Genomic DNA, 21745 nt, shown 5'->3' with positions numbered 1-21745 from the left:
GTCCAAGTATTGTTTATAAATAAGTACAAACCGCTTAAGGGAACGATTGACAGTTCTCTGTTGGTGCTCTGGCATTTTTAATGACGTTCACCAGCAGTGTGTACAGAGTTTTTACACCATGTGTCCTCAGTCTGTCACTTTCCCATACGGCCTGTCTCCTTGACGATGAGCGCTCCCCTGATCCATCTTCCTGCGTCTTCCAACTGGCGAGTATGTGCGAGGTTACACGACAGGCACAAATGAGACTTCACGCGATCGCGGTACTTTGCGTGGGAGTTGGGGATCTTAAAGATCCAATCCACGTGACGGTAGTTATCACCGAGCAATGCGACGTTTGTGTGATCATGCGCCTGTACCCATGTTGCAAGATCGCATATATGACTGCTCATCACTCACAAAATCGCTGGCAAAATCATGAGGTGGGTACGGGCCTTGTTGTTGAGAAGAAAAGAATTGCACATCCATCAGCAAAGGGAGATGTAAGGATCACATGTATTGTGTATAGTTGTTAAATTATTACATCTTATCCTTTAATAGTATAGAAATTGCTTTTAATTATGGTACTTTTTTTAACCTGAAGTTTCACTGAAAAGTTCATAATTACTTTGAGTGAAATATTTTCTATTTAGATGAAAGAAAGTGGCACTATACTTGTTCCTTACAGACAGGGCCGGCCCGCCCATGAGGCGGGGTGAGGCGGGTTCCTCAGGCGGCAGGAAGTGGAGGGGCGGCACCAGATGAATGGCTGTGACTGAGCGGGGGGGGGGGGGAGCCAGAGCCGCGGTGAGGGCAGCCCGACCTCTCCCTCCCTCTCCCCGGGCCGCCCTCCATGCTCCCCCCTCGGACTTCACTTTAGGCAGCAGAGTTAGCGCGCAGGGAAGCGCTGCTGTACACAGTCACAGCCTGTTACTCACCTCCCTGGATCCGATCGCCGCTCCCGCCCTGCTGGTCTCCTCTCTGCAATGTAGCCGGCTGATACATTACACACGCGGCTGCTTCCTGTTTACACAAGCAGCCGCGTGTGTATCAGCCGGCTAGGCAGAGAGGAGACCAGCAGGGCGGGAGCGGCGATCGGATCCAGGGAGGTGAGTAACAGGCTGTGACTGTGTACAGCAGCGCTTCCCTGCGCGCTAACTCTGCTGCCTAAAGTGAAGTCCGAGGGGGGAGCATGGAGGGCGGCCCGGGGAGAGGGAGGGAGAGGTCGGGCTGCCCTCACCGCGGCTCCGGCTCCCCCCTCCGCCATTATGAGGGGGCACCTACCTGGGCAATCTACCTATCTATCCTATACTGGGGGGCACCTACCTAATCTAACCTGTTTTGGGGGCAGCTACCTATCTATCCTATACTGGGGGGCTCCTACCTAATCTAACCTGTTTTGGGGGCAGCTACCTATCTATCCTATACTGGGGGGCACCTATCTAATCTAACCTGTACTGGGGCAGCTACCTATCTATCCTATACTGGGGGGCACCTACCTAATCTAACCTATACTGGGGGCCAGCTACCTATCTATCCTATACTGGGGGGCAGCTACCTATCTAACCTATACTGGGGGGGGCAGCTACCTATCTATCCTATACTGGGGGGCACCTACCTAATCTAACCTATACTGGGGGCCAGCTACCTATCTATCCTATACTGGGGGGCAGCTACCTATCTAACCTATACTGGGGGGCAGCTACCTATCTATCCTATACTGGGGGGCACCTACCTAATCTAACCTGTTTTGGGGGCAGCTACCTATCTATCCTATACTGGGGGGCACCTACCTAATCTAACCTGTACTAGGGGCAGCTACCTATCTATCCTATACTGGGGGGCACCTACCTAATCTAACCTATACTGGGGGCCAGCTACCTATCTAACCTATACTGGGGGGAAGCTACCTATCTAACCTATACTGGGGGGCAGCTACCTATCTAACCTATACTGGGGGGCAGCTACCTATCTAACCTATACTGGGGGGCAGCTACCTATCTATCCTATACTGGGGGGCAGCTACCTATCTAACCTACACTGGGGGGCAGCTACCTATCTAACCTACACTGGGGGGCAGCTACCTATCTAACCTATACTGGGGGCAGCTACCTATCTATCCTATACTGGGGGGCACCTACCTAATCTAACCTGTACTGGGGGCAGCTACCTATCTATCCTATACTGGGGGGCACCTACCTAATCTAACCTGTACTGGGGGGCAGCTACCTATCTAACCTATACTGGGGGGCAGCTACCTATCTAACCTATACTGGGGGCAGCTACCTATCTATCCTATACTGGGGGGCACCTACCTAATCTAACCTGTACTGGGGGCAGCTACCTATCTATCCTATACTGGGGGGCACCTACCTAATCTAACCTGTACTGGGGGGCAGCTACCTATCTAACCTATGCTGGGGGGCAGCTACCTATCTAACCTATGCTGGGGGGCAGCTACCTGTCTAACCTATGCTGGGGGCAGCTACCTATCTAATCTATACTGGGGGTACCTACCTAATCTAACCTGTACTGGGGGCACCTACCTAATCTAACCTACACTGAAGGGCAGCGACCTAATCTAACCTATACTGGGGGGAAGCTACCTATCTAACCTATACTGGGGGCACTTATCTAACCTGTATTGGGGGCACCTACCTACCTAGCTAGCCTATACAGGTGGCAACTATACTGGCTACCTATACTGGGGGCACCTACCTAACTAACCTATACTGGGGGTACCTACCTATCTAACCTATGCTGGGGGCAACTATACTGGCTACCTATATTGGAGGCACCTACCTAGCTAACCTGTACTGGGGGCACCTACTTATCTAACTTATACCGGGGGGGGGGGGGGGTGCCTGCCTATCTAACATACTGGGGGCAACTATACTGGCTACCTATACTGGAGGCAACTACCTGGCTAACCTATACTGGGGGCAACTTTACTGGCTCACCCATGCCTGGCCACCTATACTCTGGGGGGACCTATAGCTGGTTACCTATACCGGGGGGGGGGCGCAATTTTTACACCCTCGCCCTGGGTGCATTTTAGCCTAGAAACTGCACTGTTGCCGCCGGCCTCCGAGTCCGATGACTCTGAGCTCTGCGGCCTCTCCTGTCTCCTCCAAGGCTGCATGCTGGTGACGCTGCCTAGTGCCTAAGCCTGCTGATTTGATGGCGGCGGCTGCCGCCCGCTCTGCTGCCCTGGCTGCGGCTGATTGTCACGGTCAGTCACTGAGCAGCGAGCGCCGCCGACGTGTCGATAATGATGATAAGGCTGGCTGGCTGCCGCAGTGCTGCCGGCCGCCGCTCATGTTTTGTAGAAATATTGGGGGGGGGGGGGGGCGCCTTTACGATCTTTGCCTCAGGCAGCAGAAAGTCCAGGACCGGCCCTGCTTACAGAGGACCTGCTCCACCAGTACCAAAACGTAGAATATTGCATGTTCAGCAGGAAGCCGTGCAGATAAGTTCTGCAGTCAGGAGTGGACAAGCTTTTGTGGCCTCGTCACAGAGAAGGGTTTCCAGTTGCCTGCCACCAGCTCTTCATAATTTTGGTCACGTAGGTGAGAAATTGGTAACTGATGAAACACTATGCGGGTGAAGCTTTATGTAGAAATACCTGTAGAAAATATGTTAAAAAAACAAAACAAAAACCCAGTTAGTGTATTGTCAGCTTGGTTTTGTGTTCTTTCCCGTTGACCACCTGACTTATGAGAGCTGTCAAGTTCATGTACCCATGATCACTAAAAATTCATCTTCCACATAATCTGCTGTTGAGTGGCTGTCCCTTGAAATAATATCTTTGTTCACTATCCCAAATATTGTTTTTTAGTTAGGTGAATTAGGATTGCACCTTTTCTAGAGAAATTCTCTTTGGAAAAGTCAGTCATATTTAACCCAAAGATCTGTGCAGAAAATAAAGCCTTGCCGGCAGAATGGGATTTTCTGCACTGAACCATCCACTTATCCCCTCCAACACCTTCCTCTGCTCTCTCGTGTGGTGTGCAGGGATTTGCTGGGCAGGGTCATCTATGTATTCACATGGAAACATTGGTGCACTCCACCAGTTCCTCCCCAGTTACTTTGTGTAATGATTGAATGTGGGAGGGGTTTAGGCAGCTCAAGTCATGTACACACACCGCAAGATGAAATTGTTGGCAACTGCTCAAGAAACAACCCATTGTCCAAGTATTGTTTATAAATAAGTACAAACCGCTTAAGGGAACGATTGACAGTTCTCTGTTGGTGCTCTGGCATTTTTAATGACGTTCACCAGCAGTGTGTACAGAGTTTTTACACCATGTGTCCTCAGTCTGTCACTTTCCCATACGGTCTGTCTCCTTGACGATGAGCGCTCCCCTGATCCATCTTCCTGCGTCTTCCAACTGGCGAGTATGTGCGAGGTTACACGACAGGCACAAATGAGACTTCACGCGATCGCGGTACTTTGCGTGGGAGTTGGGGATCTTAAAGATCCAATCCACGTGACGGTAGTTATCACCGAGCAATGCGACGTTTGTGTGATCATGCGCCTGTACCCATGTTGCAAGATCGCATATATGACTGCTCATCACTCACAAAATCGCTGGCAAAATCATGAGGTGGGTACGGGCCTTGTTGTTGAGTCAGAATTAGGGCTGTAAAAGTGGCAACTCTTTTTCCATGACACCCCTAGCGTCTCAGTTTTGCTGGCTAAGATGTTGAACTGATTTTTTTGTTTTTTGTCATCAGGTAGTATCAGTCCTTATAACTTCCACTACATTATTCATGACCCCTCATTTAAGTAGAAATTATATAAATGTCTTACAGCAACAACCCCAACCCCTCTCCCTCTGTTTCCTGTCCCTTGCAGGGTAAATGGGGAGTGGGTACATATGTACTCAGGTAAAAAGCACTTTAAGATCTCTATTCACTTTTTACACTATTCATGACTACACATGAGTTACCAGAGACCCTTAAGGGCCCTTTCACACTGTGGCGGTGCGTCACAGCAATTTACTGCACTGCTACCGCAGGGCAATGAAAGTCTATGGGTGTTTTCATATTATCTGGTGCGGTGCGACGGAAGTCCTCAACCTGACATGCTTCCGACACTGTTAGCGCGCGTATCTGTGTCGACTTGCGTCGGACCGGAAGTCATGTAAGTCTATGGCGATGCTTCCGTGCACCTCTGCTTTAAAGTCGGCCAATTAATATCATCCTAATTAAAAACCTCTTGCTTTGGCTGACAAAATTTGAGTATTGCCCTGGATGTTAAAAGCACACAATATCTCTTGTATTTCCTCAGTTTGTGTTAACTTGCTGGAAGTCAAGCCAATTTTGCCATCTAGAGGCCAGTTAATTGGAGTCAGCCACGGGAATGCTTTTGCCACCACCTTGAAGCCAGTGATTCCTCAAAAAAGAGCAATCCAGACAAATCCAATAAAGGTAACTACTTTCAAGTTTAAGAGACTGTTCCCCTTGTGAAAGGAACTTGCTTTTTCCACATCAATAAAACCAGTGCATTTAAAGAGAACCCGAGGTGGGTTTGAAGAATATTATCTGCATACAGAGGCTGGATCTGCCTATACAGCCCAGCCTCTGTTGCTATCCCAAACCCCCCTAAGCTCCCCCTGCACTCTGCAATCCCTCATAAATCACAGCCACGCTGCTGACAAACTGCTTGTCAGAGGTGGCTGTGTTTATCTCTATAGTGTCAGTCTGCTGCTCTCCCTGCCTCCTGCAGAACTCCAGTCCCCGCCTGCATCCCTTCCCTCCCTGCTGATTGGAGGGAAGGGACGAGGGCAGGGACTGGAGCTATGCAGGAGGCGGGGGAGCAGCTGAGACTGACACTACAGATGTAAACACAGCCTCACAGCACGGCTGTGATTTATGAGGGATTGCAGAGTGCAGAGGGACCTTAGTGGGGTTTGGGATAGCAACAGAGGCTGGGCTGTATAGGCAGATCCAGCCTCTGTATGCAAATAACATTCTTTAAACACACCTCGGGTTCTCTTTAAGCTTGTATTTTCAGTGGGTACCAAGTGCAGGATAGGGACATCTCAACCACGTTATCTAGCTAGCAGACCAGATCTGCTGGGGACAAGGGCTAGGGGCGTGCAAGGAGATTCTGATTGGGAATGCATACAGCGGGGTGGAGCAAGACACCAGTACTGTCAGCACAAAACCTGAGGAATCTTGTCATGCTGATTCTTGAGACTGGTGAACTACTTCTTTGAGGATTGCTGCACAAAGTGGTAGATTTTATCCTCTTCTCCAGTTTTCTGTGTGCTGTGCCTGTTTGATAGTCCAATAACATATGGATCAGTCTCCTCTTTAGCAATTTATCACACTTTGAGAATGTGGTGACCATGTACTATACCACAATACACTTGGCAGAGTGATTTGGACCCTATTAATTACAGTGAAACCAATGTACATTAACAGGAGTGAATGCAGTATGGGTTCTTTGAACACAAAGCACATAAATACCGTACTGGAATTGTTAGACATTGCATAGAAAGAAATGTCCCATCAGGAGCATACCTAAAAACCATGGGGCGCCATAGCAAAATATTCTTTGGGCCCCCCACAAAACATAAGGCACCTTTTGTGCCCTCCCACACCTACCAGTTTTAGGTAGCCAGAGGGGCCCCCCAGAATTAGACCACTCCCAGTACTAGTATAGGTAGCCAGAAGTGTTCCCCGCTAAAGGTAGCCAGAGGTACCACCAGTATTGGGTAGCACCCTAGTATGGATAGTCGGAGGGGCATCTAGTAATAGGCCTACAGTATAGGTAGCCAGAGGAGCCCCCAGTATTAGATAGCCCCACAGTATGAGTAGTCAGAGGGTCTTACAGTAATAGTCCCTTAGTATAGGTAGCCAAAGAAGCACCCACTATTAGGAAGCCCAAGTATAGATCACTTCTCTCCATTGCTCTGCTTGTATTGCTCTGCACCTCGAGGGCGCACCGAGGACCCTATTGTTGCTGCCACCCATTGACCCCCCTCCCCCCTTGGCTACAGGCCCCACAGCAGCTGCTATGGTGATCCCTACACCACTGTCATATTCATAAAGATGGATCACAGTGTAATGTATGTAGTGTGAATAGAAATCAAAAGTACACACTCTACATGAGCAATGCCTGAAATATTTGTTCATGATAACTTTGTGTAACTCTTTAGCAATCTTAGTTGCAGAGATATGCTCATTGGCTGTTGGCAGCACAACCTGATCTGTTATGGAGATGGGAGGGTGGAGGTTGAGCTCTGTTTCTATAAACATTGCAGTAGTCACATAAAGTTAATGCAGCACGACTGTAATGTTAACCGGATGGACATTTATGTGGTGGATTCCTAAAGATCTGATACAACCAAGATGTTTTAAGTATGATAGAAATCTGTATTGTAGTACTTTTTATAGTTTAAGAATTTCCTCAGATCGTAGAAGTTGCTATTTGTTGAATAACAGATGGGTAGAAATACTCATTTAGTTCCTATATGATTGATAAGTTTGAGAAGAGATAAGTAAAAGTAATATTTACTCATAGGATGCTGAATATACATTTTTATAAATAAAAATTATGTAGATCTACTTTGAAAGTAGTCTATGCTGCTGACAACCAAGCAAATTGTAGGGGCCTTTGAGGTCTTCAACCTATAGTCTATACACAGTTCTCTTTCCCCACAAGGTTTCAGTTGTCAATTCTGAGGGTCTTGTGGACACATGGTGCAATGAAAGTGTAAGCAAGTCAATTTGTTCATTACAAGTTACCTTGTTTATCCTATATTATAGCCCATAGACCCTATTAACTGGTCCTTTTCCTCCCGGAAATAGGAATTTTCCTGGAAATTCCAGGGAAATGTACTATTTCAAAAGCCAGCTTACATACCGTGGCTGGGAATTGAACCCAGGTCTCGGTGTGTGGTAGGTAACTCACGTAACCACTATACGAACAACACTACATGCTGAAGCCATCCTAGCATGTACCATTATGATCACTCCAAGAGAAAAATTAGCTTGCTTAAGGATTTGTAGCATGTCAAAAGCCAACTCACATTTGCCAGAAATTGAACCCAGGTCTAGTGCTCGGTAGGCTGCTATCCTAACCATTATACCACCAACACAACACACTACGGTATGTAAGCTGGCTTTTGAAATAGTAAAATTCCGTGGATTAAGCAAGCTAATTTTTCTCTTTGATATATCATAATGGTACATGCTAGGCTGGCTTCAGCATGTAGTGTTGTTGGTGGTATAGTGGTTAAGTGAGTTACCACACACTGAGACCTGGGTTCAATTCTCAGCCACGGTATGTAAACTGGCTTTTGAAATAGTACAATTCCTTGGAAGATGAGACCCTCCTTCCTCCGGGAGGAGGTGAGGAGGGAGGGAGAAGAAAGGAGGATCAGGTAGAAATAAGTTAGGTGAGGAAATAAATTTGAATTCCGTAAAATTCAGCGGAATTTAAACATTTTCCGCGGAATTCCATTTTATAGCTATAGCAATTCCGTTCTGACCATCGGAATTGACCAAATTCTGGCCGGAATCACAGAATTTACAATTCCGCGGAATCCAGCAACCTTCCCTAGACCATAATCTAAAATGGCTTTAGCTAAATTGTTGGAAAAACAGAGTGCCATACCTACTGCTGAATCTGTTTGGAGCTTGTGAATCTGTGGTATAAAACGCTCACCACACATATACATAATTTTTACATACATGGGAAGACCATATGCACACTGATGCTCAAGACCATGAGAATTGCATTCTATTTACCATATTACAATGGTGTATAGCTGAATGGAGAAGTCAATAGCATCCCTATACACTTATACTAGAGTAGCTAGAGTTTCACCTGAGATGGTATTTGACTGGAGGAATAAGAATCTATTGTGCATACGTTTAAAGAAGCAGCAAGAGACAGATATTTCCTATGATCCGGGCCAAATCAACACTCCTCCTGTGGGCCAGATTTATCAGAGCATGACCAGCAGTTTTTTCTTCTTAAAGAGACTCTGAAGCGAGTTAGATAGCATTTTGTTAGTGTAAAGCACCTTACATAGTGCTAAAACGCTGCTATCCCGCGTTAAAACGAGGGTTCTTCTCCCCCACCCCCCCCACAAATCCCCTCTTCTAGGTCCGGGGAGCGCTTCCTGCTTGAGGCAGAGCTGATGGCGCGTCAATCCCGGCTGATCACCGCCTCTCCCCACCCCTCTCACTCTTCCTTCACAGAGAGGGATGGGGGAGAGGCGGAGATCCGCCGGCAGATTGACGCGCATGGAGGCAGAGCCTGCAGCTCACAGCTCTGCCTCCATAAGCAGCAATATCCATGCCCATCTTCAGCCCTAATTCCTGTGGATATGTCAGTAGAAATAGCAAATTTAATGCACATTGTATGCAACTTGGAATTCAACCAGTCAAAACAAACCGAAATTGTCAGTTTTAAGCTGCGTTAAATTTGAATGAAAGTTTGAATTATGTCTCTCATTGACTGTTAGTTGTTAGTGCAATCTGCACTTTATATTTACTGAAATGCTAATACCTTATATACTCATGTATAAGCCTAATTTTTCTGCACAAAAATGTGGTGAAACGTTTACCCCTCGGCTTATATGCAATGCAGTGGAGCAGGTTTCGTTACTGGCAGAGGAGTGTAAGGATCCTGCACTAGTGATACTGCTCTTGCCAGCTGGTTTCTTGCTGTGTCCGGCAGAGTGCACTACCCAAGACTACCTGTGTCCCCTGGCTTGTTGAGCGGTTTAACGTGTCAGTTGTCAGTGCAATGAGCATTGATTCTTCCTGTGTGGCAATCGCTGTGTCTCATATCTATGACTCCCATCTAGTGGCTTCTTGAGGCACAGCTGTATGATCCTTGGGGGTACATATGGCTATGGGGAGAAGGTCTGACTTGTACTGGGGGCACATCTGGCTTCTGTGGATGGGGCTATACTGGGGAGGGGGCTTATACGTGAGTCAATCACTTTTTCCTGGATTCTGCAGGAAAAGTGGGTACCTCAGCTTATATGTGGGCCGGCTTATATGCAAGTATATAGGATAAGTGAATTTTTGTATTGTAAACAATAGGACCAGGTCTAATACGTTTCAGTAGTGGAGAATTTTGCACAGGTCTGTCTGCCTCTGTCTGTGCATTGGTAAAGGCTGAAATGCTGCAAAGCAAACCTTTTTGTTGAAAAAAATCTAAGTTTGCTTCATTTTGTGATAAAGTAAGGTACCTATATTTTTCTCCAATTCTGAAAGAGTTCTTTTTTGCTAGACGAGGGAAGCTGTTCTCCTTTGACAGTATTGTTTTTGTGCTTAGATTCCTTGTCGCAGAAAGACATCAACAAGCTCTGAAAGCAGCAACTCTAAGGTGCCTCATGAAACAAGGCAGCGGTATGTGAACTCATTTGTGGAAGAGTTCTTGAAAGAATCTACGTCCGTCGAGGAAGCCTTTAATAAGGTGTGTCACTTGCTATGTAGCTTCAGATATACTGCTTATAAATGTGAGCTGAAATGTTAGTGTCCAGCTGCAGCTGAGCCACAGTGGACCTGTTGTGTAGCTGGTTTATGCATGCAGCCTGTTCTGTTCTGCTACATCTGGAACCACCATATAAAACAGTGTTTGTAACAGCTCATGAACACTGTCTCTAAAACAGGTGATTTAAAAGTAGGGATGAGCGAGAACACCTCTTGCAGTCTCCTGAAAATTTCCTCTAAGTGGAACTGTAAACTTTTGTTAATGCCATTCAAGTCAATGAACTGATTCTAGACCAGTTTTCTCCCTATGGGCTAGAGCAGTTTTGATGTTTTAGCTATGCCCCTATTTAACCTTTTAAGGACCGTAGGTTTACTCTCCCCTAGTGAACAGGCTATTTTTTACACTTCGGTGCTCTGCAGCTTTAATAGCTTGCTGCAGAGCCGTAGAAAGCAGCACACAAATGATCCCCCCCCCCCCCTTTTTTTGCCCACCAACAGAGCTTTCTGTTGGTGGGCTCTGATCACTGCTGTAATGTTTAATTTTTTTTAATTTTTTATTTTTTTATACATTTTGCTATTTTTTAGTTTGAATACTCTCCTACCTCCCTCCCCCCGCCAGCAAATCAGAGATTGGCTCTCATAGACATCAGCCTATGAGAGCCGATTGCTCTCTGAGCCTCCCAGGGCGACAGCTGCGACACTCGTAGATTGCAGCGCTGTACAACGTAAATAGACAGCGGTCTCGCTGTCTAACAGTCTGTTAGGGGCGACCGCCGCTGGCAGACTGACAGATCAGAGCATCAGCGCGCACGATCCCCTGCAATCTCCGCCCCCAGGACTTCATGCCAATTGGTGTTACGCGGTCCTAGGGGAGCCACCAATTGGCGTGAGGTGGTCATATAGGGGTTAAAGTAAAGTAAAATTAAACTTATGAAATGATGTATGTGTAGTACAGCTTAAGGTAGCCATACATCTAGCGATGATGGGCAGATTCGACTGAGACAAATTTTCTCTCAATCAAATCTGATTAGACAGAGATCTGTCAGCTGCCCATACTCCACAGGCTGATTCCAGATCAATTTCAGCATGAAATCTCTCTGGAATCGTCCGAGACTGACGCGTCCACCGCCTCACCGCAGTGTATTTATGTATATGTGTTGTAATGTGCATTTATACATTATCTGTCCTGTGTCTTGGTGCCCATCCATCTTCTGCCTCTCCAATTAGCTGCATACATGCATGTTTGCAGCTAATAGAAGAGCGGCAAAAGACAGGGATTTCATTGCTCGTCCCAATATTACTTGCCGTTACCACCGCACACCCGATCGAGCAAGTTGGCCTGACATCTTGCAGCATGTTCGGCTGAGACCAATTTCAGCCCAAATTGGTTGCATCGTTGATTGGGCATGCACTTGGGGGCATCGATTTTCATCCGATTTATAATCAAATCGGAGGTTTGATTGGCCGCCAAGTCACCTGGCCACCTTAAGAAAGAGAACATTAGTAGGAAAGAAGTCTCCTATTATTTTCCAGTACAGAAAGTAAAAAAAAACCTTCAGTTATATATGCGAAAGAACTTATCTGAGCTATTCAGCCCATTAAGTAAAATGCAGCCCGGTTTTCTGAAGCAATTGTTTTCTGCGATAATGCTCTGAGTTGAGCCCAAAGACTTCAGACTAAAGTCTTCTTCAAAAGAGGACGGTTTTTAATACAAATGCTTCAGACTCTGAAGTCTCCAAAAAATCAGGTTTTTACTTTAAAAACCTCTAACATAATTGCCCCACCTAAAATGCTGCATCCACGCAGCTGAAAACTCAATTACCCCAAACTAGCTGGGCAAAAATACACGACTTTCTTGGTTGTGGAGTTTGCTGCACGAGGAGGCAGAGCTTTGGGCTGTAGCTCTACCACCATGCACGTCAATCAGCGCTGACCACCTCTCCCTCGCCCCTCTCAGTGAAAGAAGACAGAGAGCGGGGAGACGCCGCACAGATGGACACGTGTAGAGGCAGAGCTACAGCCCAAAGCTCTGCCTCTATACAGAAGCGCTCCCCGGGGAGTCTGAGGTGATTAATAGTTTTCAGCCATGGGGATGCAACGGTTTAGGTGGGGCAATTATGCTAAAGAGGTTTTTAACCTCCTGAGCGTTACGTCGCTCAGGAGGTTTTGTTACTTTTTGTCCGATTCTAAAATTATTGTCCCAAATGACTGTAAACCATTTAGCTAGCACTAGGCTAGCTAGTACAAGTGTCGGGAACCCGCCACTCCCCTGCGATTCCCCCCCGACACCCCCCCCCCCCCATTTATCACTACCCCCCCCCCCCCTGGAATCACTGATCGTGCAGCCTCCCTGCACAGCTCCGGACTCCCTATGGGGAGGATCGGGTTTGTGCATGACGTCATAACGTCATGAGATCATGTGCGATCCTCCCCATAGTGAAGACCGGGGAGACTGCGCTGAATGCTGGATCCAGGCTGGGTAATGTATAAGCAGGGGAGCGGCGGGGATCGAGGGGTGCCCAACACCTTTGCTAGCCTAGTGCTAGCTAAATGGTTTACAGTCATTTGGGACAATAATTTTAGAATCGGACAAAAAGTAACAAAACCTCCTGAGCGACGTAACGCTCAGGAGGTTAAAAACCTCTTTAGCATAATTGCCCCACCTAAACCGTTGCATCCCCATGGCTGAAAACTCTATTAATCACCCCAGACTCCCCGGGGAGCGCTTCTGTATAGAGGCAGAGCTTTGGGCTGTAGCTCTGCCTCTACACGTGTCCATCTGCGCGGCGTCTCCCCGCTCTGTCTTCTTTCACTGAGAGGGGCGAGGGAGAGGTGGTCAGCGCTGATTGACGTGCATGGTGGTAGAGCTACAGCCCAAAGCTCTGCCTCCTCGTGCAGCAAACTCCACAACCAAGAAAGTCGTGTATTTTTGCCCAGCTAGTTTGGGGTGATTGAGTTTTCAGCTGCGTGGATGCAGCATTTTAGGTGGGGCAATTATGTTAGAGGTTTTTAAAGTAAAAACTTGATTTTTTTTTGGGGGGGGGGGGGGGGGGGGGGGGGCTTCAGTCTCTTTAAAGAGGAGCTGTCAGCCATACTATGCCAGGATAAACACACACATATAAGTAGATAAATACTAGCTCTACTTACATGACAGATGTATTGCACTGTCCACGATTTAATTTCAGTGAATTTTATAAAACAAAAATACGGAAATGCAGAGAATTCTGTTCCCTGGCTGGGGCCATCTTTAGTCCCTCCAGCGAAGCCAATGCTGAGGTCATTTCCTCCCTTACCCCCCTTCCCTCCTACCTACAGCAATTGCCAGCGCTATATTACTGACACCCCTGCATCCATGAGAACCCCCCAGCCCTGCTACTATATCAGTAGTGATTCCCCCTGTATTTACCCTCAGCCCTGCAGCGTCCATCTCATCTCCCAGCATAACAGCACTTAGCAGGGAAGAATATATGCAGCTCCAGCACCAGAGGAGAATCTGTGTGCGCTGCGTGTGTTCTTCCCCGCTGGGCTCTGTGGTGCTGCGGGCGGGGATGTTGCGGGGTGGAGGGATAATGCAGGGGGAGTCCCTTTGTAAATGGTGGCGGGGCGGGGTCCCCATGGATGCGGAGATGCCCGCTGCCCCCCGAATAAAGTTACGGAGATGCCGACAGAGTGCAGGGAGGGGGCGGACAGTGCAGACGCGAGGCGGCCAATGAGAGAGGGACAGGCTTGAGTGACACAGGCTGCAGCCAATCAGGCTGAACTAGCTGTGTCTGGGCAGAAAAGCAAAGGAGAACTCCCTCCCGCCCCAGCCTGCACTGCATCTTCGGTTATGTGGCCTCTTGCTGCGGCTTTAGAGATGGGGACATGAGGATTTATCTACAATAAAAAAAAAGTAAGATTTGTTTTTAAGTTAGGCATTGCCTTTTTAGTATCCATTTTATCTATATTACCGATAGAAATAGGGAATAGATTTTTGTTTTTAAGCCTAACAGTTACTCTTTAAGGGTAGGTTGTAGCTGATGAAATTGCATTCAGCAACTTAAAGTATAGCAGTCATGGCTACCCTTTACAGATGGCCAAAAATCATACGCAGATTCTTGAGGTTTTTTCTCTTTAGGCTTTAGCAGAAGAAAAGGCCATTTATGACAGATGTGGAAGCAAGAACATGTATCTTAACATAGCTGTTAACAGCCTTAAGAAGCTCCGAGATCAACACAGTAACAGTAAGTTTCTTTTAAGTTCAAATACTTTATCTCTGTACTGTATATACAGGTCCTTCTCAAAAAATTAGCATATTGTGATAAAGTTCATTATTTTCCGTAATGTATTGATAAACATTAGACTTCCATATATTTTAGATTCATTACACACAACTGAAGTAGTTCAAGCCTTTTATTGTTTTAATATTGATGATTTTGGCATACAGCTCATGAAAACCCAAAATTCCTATCTAAAAAAATTAGCATATTTCATTTGACCAATAAAAGAAAAGTTTTTAAAATAAAAAGTCAACCTTCAAATAATTATGTTCAGTTATGCACTCAATATTTGGTCGGAAATCCTTTTGCAGAAATGACTGCTTCAATGCGGCATGGCATGGAGGCAATCAGCCTGTGGCACTGCTCAGGTGTTATGGAGGCCCAGGATGCTTCGATAGCGGCCTTAAAGGGGAACTGAAGAGAGAGGTATATGGAGGCTGTCCTGTTTATTTCCTTTTAATCAATACCAGTTGCCTGGCAGCCCTGCTGGTCTATTTCTCTGCAGTAGTATCTGATTAAAACCAGAAACAAGCATGCAGCTAGTCTTGTCAGATCAGACTTATAAGTCTGAACCACTGAAACACCTGATCTGCTGCATGCTTGTTCAGGGGCTATGACTAATAGTATTAGAGGCAGAGGATCAGCAGGTCTGCCAGGCAACTGGTATTGTCTAAAAGGAAATAAACATGACAGCCTCCATATACCTCTCTCTTCAGTTCCCCTTTAAGCTCATCCAGAGTGTTGGGTCTTGCGTCTCTCAACTTTCTCTTCTCAATATCCCACAGATTCTCTATCGGGTTCAGGTCAGGAGAGTTGGCAGGCCAATTGAGCACAGTAATACCATGGTCAGTAAACCATTTACCAGTGGTTTTGGCACTGTGAGCAGGTGCCAGGTCGTGCTGAAAAATGAAATCTTCATCTCCTTAAAGCTTTTCAGCAGATGGAAGCATGAAGTGCTTCAAAATCTGATAGCTAGCTGCATTGACCCTGCCCTTGATAAAACACAGTGGACCAACACCAGCAGCTGACATGGCACCCCAGACCATCACTGACTGTGGGTACTTGACACAGGACTTCAGGCATTTTGGCATTTCCCTCTCCCCAGTCTTCCTCCAGACTCTGGCACCTTGATTTCCTGAATGACATGCAAAAAAGTACTTTGGACCACTGAGCAACAGTCCAGTGCTGCTTCTCTGTAGCCCAGGTCAGGCGCTTCTGCCGCTGTTTTTGGTTCAAAAGTGGGTTCATGCTTCCATCTGCTGAAAAGCTTTATGGAGATGATTTCATTTTTCAGCATGACCTGGCACCTGCTCACAGTGCCAAAACCACTGGTAAATGGTTTTGTATGGTCTGTGCCTGCGCAATACGCTCCTGGTGACATCAGCGGGCGCGAGGACACAGCAACGCAAGCGCAGTGGTTATCAGACTTTAAAGTCTGAAATTCCAGAAGTGAACCGGAGGCAGGGCTGGAGCATCGGTGAGTGGCTGCTTGGCACAGGATGTCTGCGGGGGACCATTAGAAGCCCCGGGTAAGTTCAACTCATTTTCCTCCAACCCCCCCCCCACACGCACGCATGCACGCACGCACGCATGCACGCACGCACGCACGCACGCACGCACACACACACACACACACACACACACACACACACACACACAGTATTCCTTTAAGCTCATCCAGAGTATTGGGTCTTGCCTCTCTAAACTTTCTCTTCACAATGTCCCACAGATTCTCTATGGGGTTCAGGTCAGGAGAGTTGGCAGGCCAATTGAGCACAGTAATACCATGGTCAGTAAACCATTTACCAGTGGTTTGAGCAGGTGCCAGGTCGTGCTGAAAAATGAAATCTTCATCTCCATAAAGCTTTTCAGATCCAAAACCAGTTGCGCGTCAGATCCTGCTTATAGCATACAGCATGAAGATCTCCCTATAAAGAGGACAAAGGTGCGCACATAGTGCCCAACACTGCTATTTTAACAGATTCTGACACCTCGTGCTGCACTCCTGAGGGATGTGCCACCACCTGGGGAATACAATGGGTCGGCCCCCCTCGTGAATTCACTCACCAGCTCACGACTTGTACTTCGCTTATAGTATATAATTCTGCTGTCCAGGCGGTGTATCCAAGTATGAATCCAGGCTTTATTAAAAGAATAAAAAGGCAGTAGGTGACAGACCTCTCCTCTCCCTGGCCGCGGTACACAGGGTAGTGCGTCTCCACGATCCTGCCGATACTGTCCCGGTGACGTCAGCGCGCTCCTAAGCTCCGCCCGACGCGTTTCGTCTCAGTGACTCATTCAGGGGCTGGTCACGTACTGACATCAGGCCTTAGATATACCGCTGTGCGTCACACGTATCCCCGCAATCCCGCCCCTCCTGTTGCTAGGCGATCGTGTGGACGCACTTTACAGAAAGACAGCCGCGTTATCAAACTTATAAAACAATTTTACAATAAAAATGGTATACAAACTAGAGATTACATCGCTTTCCCCTGCACATATGCACCTCCTCATATACCCTTTATAATATTCATATTGCACAATTCCCTATCTGCACTTCTTGCACATATCACGAATATCTAATTTTTCATCCGATTCCCCCACAGTTCAATATACCATACTAGAATTTACAGCCTACATATACTATTACTTATGGATGGAGAAAGATAAAGGATAGACCTAAGGGGTCCCTAATCATATGACCCCATTGTGAACAACATACATCTCTAAAGCCTAAGGGGGGATCCTTAATCGTGCGACCCCACTGTAAAATACATACATGTGACGCACTCTTAGTCATTTCCCCTCCATAAGCTCATACCCTAAGCCTTATCTACGTGCTTTTAATCTACCTTATTTATATCTTAATAAATAATACCATGTGCATATCAAGCGTGTGTGTGTATAAGAGGGTGTAAACCAGGGATCCAATCAATAGTGAGCCCCTAGCCAGGTAAATCCCGCATGGGTCTCTCATATTGTCATTTCCCTTTAACAGTCTACTACTCCATATATCTCTATCACTATCACCATACACCATGATAATTCACTAAACAAAATAGTGTGAACCTGGGATCCTAGTCGTACAGCTCCCTGTGGGAACCACTGGTGCCGTACTATTAGTCATATCCCATCTATATAATCCATCACCAGCTTACATACCTCTATACACTTACGCTATCTACCTAAATATCCAAGTGTGAACCAGGTACCTCACCTGGCTACCTATTCAAGTGTGAACCAGGTACCTCACCTGGCTAATCTCACAGTGCACTCATCTCATTTGCACCCATCATGTGTATATAAGTGCCCATCATGGCCTCAGACCATGATTGCAGCATCCTACTGACTGTGCTCATCGTGGTACCACCTACCGTGATTACCATCTCCTCTACCCCTTTTTTTTAGAGCCTTACCCTAGTGGGGTTTAGCCTTCATTCCCACCACCGTGACACCTCAAATATATCTCCTTTCTTCACACAAGTAGGTATCCATCTCAACCCCTACCCTATCAACTCCAACATAATACAAATAAATCCAACCTTACCAACATATCACTGCAAACTTCTAAAAATAACCCTACCCTTACCTCTCAGTAAATCCATAATCGCCCCCATCACCATGTGCCCTCACTTAATTATTAGAGATAAAGCAATTGATGTCTATTTCAATATTAAGACCTTTGGGTTCCATAGTCCCCAACCTGTAGATCCACTCAGTTTCCTTTTTACATAGTTGTTGTAACCTATTAGACCCTCTCCAATGTGTCTGCACCTGTTCCACAGCTATCACCTGTAGACCACTAGGGTCTTGGTTATGTGCCTCTGCAAAATGTGAAGAAACACTGTGCCATCTGTACCCTTTTTTGATGTTATAAATATGCTGGTATACCCGTTTCTTCAGTGCCCTCGACGTCCTACCAACATATTGATACCCACAGGTACAGGATAGCACATATACCACATATGCAGAGGAACAAGTGATCATTTGTTTAATTTTATAGCCTTTCCCGTCATAGGTAGATACCACCTCATCCGCTGTTCTACTATCAGTCTCCCTACATAAACAGCAGTCCCTACATTTGAAGAATCCATTTCTTTCCCAAAACACCTTGGGTCTGCCTGGGGGATCCACACAGCTCGGGACCAGTATGTTTCTAAGATTAGGGGCCCTCCTATATATAAACTTAGGCCTAGGTGGCACAACTTTACTCAAGGCCTGGTCTTGAGTTAGCACAGGCCAATGTCTTCTGACAATCTGTTCAACCTTCCTATATTGGACGTTGAATGTACCGACAAAGGGAAGCATCATGTGGTTGTCATCATCTTTTACTCTCCGTCTCATCATCTCCTTTTTATCCATGTTCCCCACCTCCCTCATTAATTCATCAATGTGGGAGGCCTCGTATCCTTTATCCACAAACCTCCTTCCTAAGACAGGGGCCTGTGCATAATAATCTTCTACCGTAGAGCAATTCCTTCTTACTCTCTGAAATTGGCCTTTTGGGACTGCCCTTATCCAAGATGGATGATGACAGCTTGAAGTGGGTATAAACCCATTTCTATCGGTCTGTTTGAAGAAACATTTTGTAATAAGATGGTCATCTGTTTTCATAATAGTCAAATCTAAAAAATTAATGCTGGAATAACTGGTTTCTGCTTCAAGTGTGATATTCTCCCATAGGGCATTCACCCTCCTTAGGAATTCTATCCACTCTTCCTCAGTTCCCACCCACATAACCAACAGGTCATCAATGTACCTGTGCCAACTACCTACTTTATCAGGATTCAATCCAATCGCCTCTTCCTCCCACTCAGCCATGTAGATGTTAGCCAGGGCTGGGGCGAAGGGGGCCCCCATGGCGCATCCCTTTGTCTGCACATAGTACTCCCCCTTGTACCAGAAATAATTTTTGGACAGGGCAAACCTCAAAAGTTGAATCAAAAATTCAACTTGTCTGGGATGTAGCTTAGTCTTCTGGAGTACTCTCTCTACTGTCTCCAATCCTCTTTTATGTGAGATATTCGTATATAGAGATGCCACATCTGCTGTAACTAGCAGTGTGGCACTCTCACACTCTATCCCATCCGTCACCTCCAATGCATGGGCCGTGTCCCTCAACACCCTTGGTAGCCCACAGACAACTGGTTGCAAAAACCTATCAAGATAGGCCCCCAGCCTGTAGGACACCGAATCAATGGCATTAATTATAGGACGCCCTGGTGGAGAGGATACTGACTTATGCAACTTGGGCAATTGATAAATAATGGGGGTTCTGGGATTCTTGATTATTAAGTGATCAAACTCAGCTTCACTAATCAAGCCTTCATCCAATCCCATTTTCAAGATGGACGTTAATTCCCTCTTGTATTGTGACACAGGATTACCTTTAAGCTTACTGTATGTGGTACCGTCACTGACCAGCCTATCCAATTCTCCAAAGTACTGCTCCTTATTTAAAATAACCACCCCTCCCCCCTTGTCTGCTGGTCTTACCACCAGTTCCTTATCTTTCAACATTTTACATATTTTTCTCTCATTACCATCTCTTTTAGAGACCTCCATCTTCTCCAGATCACTAATAACCAGATTCTTAAACACATCAATACTATGTTTACTTGCATTATCTGAGGGATTGAACACAGAGTTATTCCTCATGCTTGTATGAACATATTGACTTGTACTATTATCTACGACCACATTTGCTCTCCCATTGGGGCCTTCTTTATCCAAGTAGTACCTCTTCAAGTTTAACTTCCTAACAAACTTATGTATGTCCACAAACATTTCAAATTTATTGATAGAGTTTTTTGGAGCATACTTAAGCCCTTTATCCAGTAATTTAATTTCTTGTTTGCTTAAATCCTTTCCGCTTATATTAAAAATACCCTCCCCCTCTTGAGCTACTCCCTTCTTTTTTTGCTGTAATCTCCTTCCTCCTCTGATTCCCCTCCTAGCTCTCTTTTTCTCCCATTTTTGGGGGTGTATTGCGGTTCTTGATACCATTCGTCTTGCCTGTATCGGGGTCTGTGAAAAAAAGGTGGGGCTTCCTCCTGGACATAATTTTGTAGGGGCTCAAATCTGTTATATACAGGAAATTCTGGCACAAAGGCTGGGTGAGTTCTATTCTGGTTGGGGTAATGCCCCCTCCCCCTTCCATACCCACCCCCCCTATCCCGACCGTCATTGATCCTTGGGGGCTTGGGCTGATCAGGTGAGTATGGTTTATTAGGGTATAGAATATGACCTCTTCCCCTCCCTGTATTCCCACCTCTGCCTCCACTGTAGGTCTGCAAGGGTGGTTGTGGCCTGGGCTGGGATATTTTAGGTGGATCCCTCGCCCCGGTTACAGGTCCCGCCTTAGGTCTCGCCCCACTTTCCTGCACCTTGGTTGCCTCCTGACTCTCCCCACCCCCTCCCACATCCTCCACTTTGGCCCCTTGACCTTCTATAAGTTTAGTTTTTTGCCACTTATAGGCTTCATTACTCTTATACACTTGGATATCTTTACTGAACTGTTTCTGTTTGTCCAGTATGATATCCTTTTCAACATTATTCAAGGTTTCTTGCAATTTGTTAGATCTCATTTGGTACTCTTCTGAATGTTTAAACGGATCCAGCTTAAGTTTTAGCATTTCAACCTCCCCACCCAATCGCTCCAATCTCCTTGTTTTCCTTTTAGCCATTAGTTTAACCATACCCACCCCACATGCTTCAACATATTCAAACCACTCTTTGTTATTATCCTCACTCTCCTCTCCATCCGTGGGAACAATCTCCCATCTATATCTTTTAGGGACAAGCCCTTTTTTCTCATATTTATGCAGAGCTGCCAGATCCCACCATGTCTGAAGTTCCTTTAACATATGATTTTGCAATTGCTTGAAGTCCTGCTCCAAGCCTGTATGTGTAGTTACATCTTCCTGAAAAATTTGATCCAAGTCCACGTCCCTGTGTTTCCTGAATTCAAATACATCCATGTCTGCAGCAGTTCAAAAAAGGAAAAGTCTTACCAATAGTCGAAATCAGACTGCGCTCCACGGATT

The 21745-nt window shown here is 46.2% G+C and overlaps 1 protein-coding gene across 1 annotated transcript in view; it reads left to right on the top strand.

The window, feature by feature from the left end:
- LOC137521082 (RNA exonuclease 1 homolog) overlaps positions 1-21745 on the top strand; it is a 142963-nt gene that overhangs the window by 60417 nt on the left and 60801 nt on the right. The window contains exons 5-7 of the mRNA XM_068239893.1: positions 5270-5409; positions 10283-10423; positions 14558-14663. Coding sequence (XP_068095994.1) covers positions 5270-5409; positions 10283-10423; positions 14558-14663 — 387 coding nt within the window. The remainder of the gene's footprint in view (positions 1-5269; positions 5410-10282; positions 10424-14557; positions 14664-21745) is intronic.

Source organism: Hyperolius riggenbachi, chromosome 1, assembly GCF_040937935.1.
Source record: "Hyperolius riggenbachi isolate aHypRig1 chromosome 1, aHypRig1.pri, whole genome shotgun sequence".
Taxonomy (NCBI): Eukaryota; Metazoa; Chordata; class Amphibia; order Anura; family Hyperoliidae; genus Hyperolius; species Hyperolius riggenbachi.
This window is presented reverse-complemented; position numbering and strand designations above follow the sequence as displayed.